The following is a 6,813-nucleotide window of genomic DNA, read 5'->3' as shown; positions in this document are numbered from 1 at the left end:
TTGAGTGGTGGTGGTGCCCGCTGGCTGGTGGATAGGGTGACCAGGATGATTGAGGAAATACCTTTGATATCATAAGTTAAAAGTAGTTTTTGCCTGATTGTTAAAAATTTTGTTACTAATACGCTTTATAATTCTTCTTACGATGTAGATATTAGACACCAACTGAAGCTCGAGACGCGATGGATAAATAACTAGCATTGCAATAATGAATCTATTTTTATCTCTGTCAGACAATTTCCATGAATATGAAATGTGTGAAACTTTTTATTTTTGTGTCTATATGAACTATCCATCTACAATATGACTTAGAAGATGTGGCTTCTATAAAAATGTATTTTCTAGAAATTGAACGATTTGCTTGCTCTGGAGAAAGGATGTTGTTGTAGTTTTTTGTTGCCTGGTGCTGTCAATGATTTTGAACCACTGGCTTGCAGGGTCACATGATTTATCTCTGCTCAGGCATTTGCAAGTGTTTGTGTAAATAACATTTTTGGAATCAACATCTAAGCAAAGATTAGTGCCATCTTGTAGCTTAGAAGACAAGTGCATCTTGGAGTCTGAGATAGCTTGCCATTTGGAGTTGGAACTAGTGCATATTATGCCAAATTTTGCTGGTTGCCCAGGCTTATCTGCTTGTAGGCAAAAGTAAGTTCCTGTTAATGTCATTGTTTTCGTTGGAGTATAGTCCCACGCATCGGCCTCAGAGCATGGACCGAGCTCCAATGGCTGCAGCAATGAAATTCGTCGAACACAAAGCCCGGTCATTGGATGGAAGATTACTTTGTGGGAGCGAGTCTCGTTATATCCTGGTCCTGCATTTTAACCAAGGTTAAACTTTCACATCTTTGCTTAGAAAATTGATAAGGCTAAATACATTGACAGTCTCTTAAACTTGCCAGTAAATTTTATTTAAACACGGAACTATAGTTTGTTCCAATTGAGCATATAAACATATGACAAGTATTCCTATTAGATATTTTCGCCTCAAATTTTGAAACATCTTCTGCGTGTGATCTCAAACGCTTATTATGTAGCCACACATAATATGATACCTCTAATGTCCTTTAATAATACACATCAGCATCAATTGGAACAATTCTGAGGCTTTACGACTTATTGAGACTAATGCACATAATTAAATGAGGTAATATATATGTTTAAGTGGTTAACTTATCTACATAATAAGTGCTTGAAAACGCTTGCAAAAACTTTTTCAAAATTTTAGTTGGAAGTTTCTAATAAGAACACTAATCATGTGTTCAGTGCTTTATCGAAAACAAGCCATGGTTGGAGTGTTTAAATGAAAATTTACAGACAAGTTTAAGAGGCTATCGATTCGGCAATTGATAATGTAATTATGTTTTTATTCTAATTAGATAATATAGGAGTACCTTGGAAAGGAGATTGAACGGAGGAGATCCTTTGAAGGAAGCTTGAGTTTCTGGTTTCACACCAATTATAGTCCAAAATCCCATAATACTCATTGAGTCCAACAACACCTTCTCTCAAATAATAGCTTCCAACAAGTGTCCACAATGCCCAATCAAAGTCAAGTTCAGCTGCTAGTCCCATGAAACAATTGAAATACCTATTGTCATTTACATTGGTGCCTCTTTGATCCACCCCAAACTCACTCACAAACAATGGATACCCTTGGCCTAACAGAAAACCACCTCTGCTCATTATGTCATTCAATATCTGTCCGCAAACTTGATTGGGGTTTCCTGTTTCCCATGCTTTTGAGTCCGTGAAACTGTATCGATGAATTTCGAAGACTAGCTTTCCAGAGAAAGTCAAGTTAATCGGTCTCTGGCGCAGGAAAGAGAGATCCTTGTCGTAATATAGGCCAGAGAGAATGACAAGAACATCAGGGTTAGCTGCATGCACTGCTTCAGCTCCTTTCTGCATGTACCTAGCTCGAAAACCACCTATAGTTAGTACTATATGTTTTTCATTTTTTGGCCTATATCTATCAAAATTAATTACAGGCGCGCTAGTAGACAAATTACGCACTGATTATGTAAATAATTTATATGTATATTCATGTATATTTTTCCGGCTATTTAGGGAAGCCCAAAAAGGTAATCATCGCTTCTTTTCTTGGTCACACATTTGCATTTTATACCTGTACCAGTCGATAACATTCTGTCTAGGTCCTCGGAGTTCATTTCTTAAGCTCATACCGACGACATTGGTAACGTTCTTGAAGGTGGTGGCGACCTTGGTAAGGCCCTGGACCCAAAGATCAGGGTTAAAGTATTGATCACCGAAGAAGCCATTTCCATCGAAGTTGCTGCAGCACCAACCGGGCTTGCTTATGTGATTGTCTAGTATGACCATCACATTGTTATTTCCCAGGCTAGCCACCACTGCCTGCCACCATCAATCTCAAAGTTATTTGAGTCCCAAAGTTAATTAGTCTGCTTGCTAAGATTTGTAAGAATGCGGACCATAAATAATTGAGTGACAATCTTATTAGGTAATACACTTCCGTATTGAAATGTGACCTCTAACCAACTTTTTGACTTTTATATACCCTAAAATTTCTCTCAACCTTAATAAACCAAAAAGCATACTCCATTAGAACAAATCATAGGTCAAGACGCCGTCAAGCAACAAACCATCTAGCTGGCAACAAAAACATAAGGATTTAACTTTTATTAGTTGATAGTCGTATAATTTTTATTTTTTTAAAATTATCAGTGTAATATTTTAACTTTCTATAATATCAGCTAACTTGTCTTATGTTTTTGGTGACTAATCCCATTTTTATCAACGAGTTATTAAAGTGAGTGATCATCTTATCTAAAAGCTTAAGCTATTAGAGAAAGCACACTTTTATTTATTAATTATTTTCTCAACACGTCCTTCACTTGCGAGCCTGATTCTTTTTTATGGGTCAAACACGTGGAAATTCTTTTTGATAATAGTGGCGTTGAGACTCAAACTCAGAACCTGTGTCTGCTCAACTATCTCATTAAAAGCTTAAGTCATTAGAAAAAACATACTTTTGTTGACTTAGTTATATTCTCAAGACTCTATAGTTATCATTTAGGTGATCATAGAGTGAATTCATATATACTATCAGTGTATATATAGAAGTTAAATTCAAAATATAATTACCTGGTAAGCATTGAGAAGGGATAGATCAAGAATGTTGGGATTGTTAGCTTGAAGTCCAGAAATGGACTCAACGAGGCCAAGGTTATTGAAGTTCTGGCGTACAGTTAAGGAAGCCAAAGAATCATTAGTAAACAAGAATAGAGGCCAAGTAAGCCTAACACAATTAAAACCCTCTTTAATGGATTTGGAAATGGTGTCCACTGGCTGTTTGCTTAGTCCTTCTGCCAACATGACTTCCAAATGACTCACCCAGTTCACACACGACAACTTTACCCTGTTCCCTTCCCCATTCACTATCCACCTAGAATTAGTGGATAAAACCTCTGCATGTGAGTATTGGGTCATCAAAACCAAAATTGTAACAAGAATGCTCAAGAATATCATGTTACAGCATGGCGGTGACTGCCCCATTTCTCTATCAGTTTGTAAGATTTTGCGGTCATTTGTGTATGGGGAGATGATGACTCCTATTTATAGACTTCGCTCAGGAAGAATAACTAATACTCCCTACTACATTTCAATATATGTGGCAGCGTTTGATAGGGTACAAAATTTAAGAAAGAATAAGCATATTTTAAAAATTGTAGTCCGAAATAAGTTATAGACATTTGTGTGGAAATACTTTTGTAACTTTTAGTCTAAAACAAGACATAGTTGCGTTATTTATGTGGTTATAAATAATCTCATTAAAAATAAAATAAATACAAAATTGAAATTAAATTATTTTAAAATAAACATGTCATTCTTTTTAACATTTATGTGGCTACCAAAGCTTCTCATCGGGGTAAAATGAGAAACTTATAGTTAGATGTTTTCAAATATAAAAATGTATAATTTGCTTTTTGAACAGAGTAACAAGAGAATAGTATCACATAAGTTTAAAATATAATATGTACTTACTTAGAAACAACATTAAGAATACTATTTCCACCATTTTAATTTATGTGACAACATTTCCTTTGTAGTTTGTTCAAAAAACTTCCAATTTTCTAAATTTGAGAATATTTTAACATAACCTTCTCATTTTAGAAGCTTTTATAGTCACAGATTGTTATGTTTAAGACTACGAACTTTAAAAGTATGACTCAATTGCAAGATACACTCGTTGTATTTTAGATTCTATGAAAATAATCACTTGTATTAATCACCAAGTAGGAACTTTAAAGCACCACAGCTAAGATACATCCCAGCTTGCTGTTCATGAAACATTGTATCTCAGTTACATCACTACACCTTTAGCTATTTACACATCCTAAGCATTTAAACCCCTTAATTATAGTGTAAATTCTCTACAAATTAATTTTCATTTAACTAAGTAACTTTAAGATAATCTGAAACGAAATAATAACTTGTATATAATAAAGTATTATATTTGTAAAAAAATATAAATAGCTTTCATGTTTAAAGTGCAACAAGCTATTATGGATGATTAATTGGTGAATCTTATTAAGTAATATTTAATTAGCTTGAAAGATGCATGTTTGAAAGAGTGTTTATTTTCTTTAATCAAGGGTGAAACAAAAAATTTCAACAAAAATATTTATTTTCTGAAGTTCTTCACATTAATGCATAGGAACTTTTTATTTGTAATCTCAAATTTTGTTTTATAAATTATAATTTAATATACTTGATACTTAGTTACAAATATATCTCATAGTTTTTAAAATAAAACACTTAACACCTTAGGAAAATAAAAATATTATTCAAGCAGCTAATATATTTGTGTAGGATTTCCATAGTAAGGATCACAATTTATCATTTTCAGTAACTTATAAGATATTTACTTTAATTCTTATTTTGAAACTCAAACGCATCTTTTAATTATAGTTACGTCATTTTATAAATTATTTTATTTATTGACACACAATATACGTGCAAGTGCAACACGCGTGGAGAGAGAGGGGCACATACAGCTTCTAATTAAGAAAATAAAATTAATTGAATGATGCATTATTCATGGTTCATGGGGGTAACAAAGTATTCATCTTTCTGGTATTATGTAACTACTACTATGAAGTTGGAAACACGCTAAGCAATGAAGAGCCATAGAGGTCCATGGCTAAGACATGGAATTGCTAAGCAAAAGTGAGCTCCCACACTCCACGTTTTCTTCTCTTTTTATTTTTACTTTTGGGGCAAGGGATAACGTTGGGAGACTTACAAGGCAAAATGAGTTGTTTTGACAACAACTTTTAATATATGGGTTAACAAAAATAATCCTTTTCAAAATGGTTGGAACGTCGTTGACGGTTGAACTATTCAACAATTTTGTATAAAAAAAGTAATAACCAAAAGGTAGGCAATTTGGACGGAAGAGTAACAACTATGAGCAAGTTGTCCATTTAAAGGAAGACTTGTAGAATGTCTCCTGTGTGTATGTGTAGTAGCAAGGGCATGGCTATGTACAAGGAAGGGGATTCAATTAATAAATTCTTTTTATCAAAGTTGTAGTGTGTAAATATAGGATAAAGATAACTTCTTTTTGTGTGTACATGCATATAAATTATTGAGCATTCTTAACTGAAAAAAATTCCGGTGCACTGTTAAAGATGATTAACAAAATTGTTTTAGATAACAAGTTCAAATGATCTTTAGTATGACCAAAATAAAACGGATGCGTTTTTTCTCAAAAATTCTCTCATTATTGTCCTCGTATGACCTGTTGATCACGAGTTCGAACCGTGGAATAAGCTATTATTGATATTTGCATCAGGTAAATTGCACTACATCACACCACTTTGACTTGCGGTTCTTCTTTGATCCCTGCGTGAATGCGAGATATGTCATCCAGCGGACTGTCCTTTTTCTTGTAATTAGAATTCTTAACTGTGTCATTATGTTGTATGGTCGTGGCCACTATTTTTGGGGAAAATCATTTGTCACCTTCAACATTTTTTTTTCAACATTGCTTTGAAAATAAAATACCTTCCTCAATTTTGAACAATACACGAACTCTCCCAGTTTTTGAGTGTTTATGTTTTAGATCATGCTTTGAGACCATGGATAAGTTAATAATACTATTTGGAACTTGTTGGCAGGGTTTGAATTGGGGCACGGGGGACTAGGGGGTGATTCGACACCATTAGAACTCATTTTACATTTGCAAATTTTTTTGTGCAGGATTGTTCTTCGCGACTGCGAAGAAGAATGTGACGTTTCATCGTCTCATTTTTTTTTTCTTTTAAATGTGGTTAGATTTGGGTTTTAATTACACCATTAGTTCCATCTCGTCATTTGTAACTTGTAGAAACTAGTCTTGCCGAGTTCCGACTTGTATTGAAGATTTTAGGCACATTCAAGGACGAACAACTTTCTAAGTGGTGGATAATGGATGACCTGATCAGATTGAGTTTTAGATGTCAGAATCATATTCTGATACTTTTTGTAGCTCGAGATAGCTATTTCAGACTTGTCTGCAAAATTTGGATAGATTCAGAGATAACTCGGCCGGGTACGGAACACATTCCGCATAAAAAAAAAACATTTTTTTAAAGAAAAATTAAGAATTCGACCCCTCATTTTGTGCATATGTGCAGGGGCAGACCCACGTTCATCTAAGGGGTGTCGGGCGACACCCCTTCGTCGGAAAATTTTATTAAATACATATATAAATTGTTACGTCCCGTATTTTTATACATTGGAACAACCCGGATTAACTATGATAATTTAAGGCCAAGATTATTCCGGGAT

General features: G+C 34.2%; 1 protein-coding gene across 1 annotated transcript; it reads right to left on the bottom strand.

The window, feature by feature from the left end:
• Positions 1-214: 214 nt before the first annotated feature.
• On the bottom strand, positions 215-3,595 carry LOC132635796 (glycosyl hydrolase 5 family protein-like). The gene is made up of 4 exons (XM_060352329.1): positions 3,124-3,595; positions 2,126-2,373; positions 1,392-1,912; positions 215-812 (listed from the first exon to the last, which is right to left on the bottom strand). The coding sequence occupies exons 1-4, from the start codon at positions 3,532-3,534 to the stop codon at positions 322-324; spliced, it is 1,671 nt and encodes a 556-aa protein (XP_060208312.1). The 5' UTR covers positions 3,535-3,595; the 3' UTR covers positions 215-321.
• Positions 3,596-6,813: the final 3,218 nt, after the last annotated feature.

The sequence above is a fragment of the Lycium barbarum genome, chromosome 4 (genome assembly GCF_019175385.1).
Source record: "Lycium barbarum isolate Lr01 chromosome 4, ASM1917538v2, whole genome shotgun sequence".
NCBI lineage: Eukaryota > Viridiplantae > Streptophyta > Magnoliopsida > Solanales > Solanaceae > Lycium > Lycium barbarum.
Note: the sequence above shows the minus strand (reverse complement) of the source record. Positions and strands in the feature narration are given on the sequence as shown.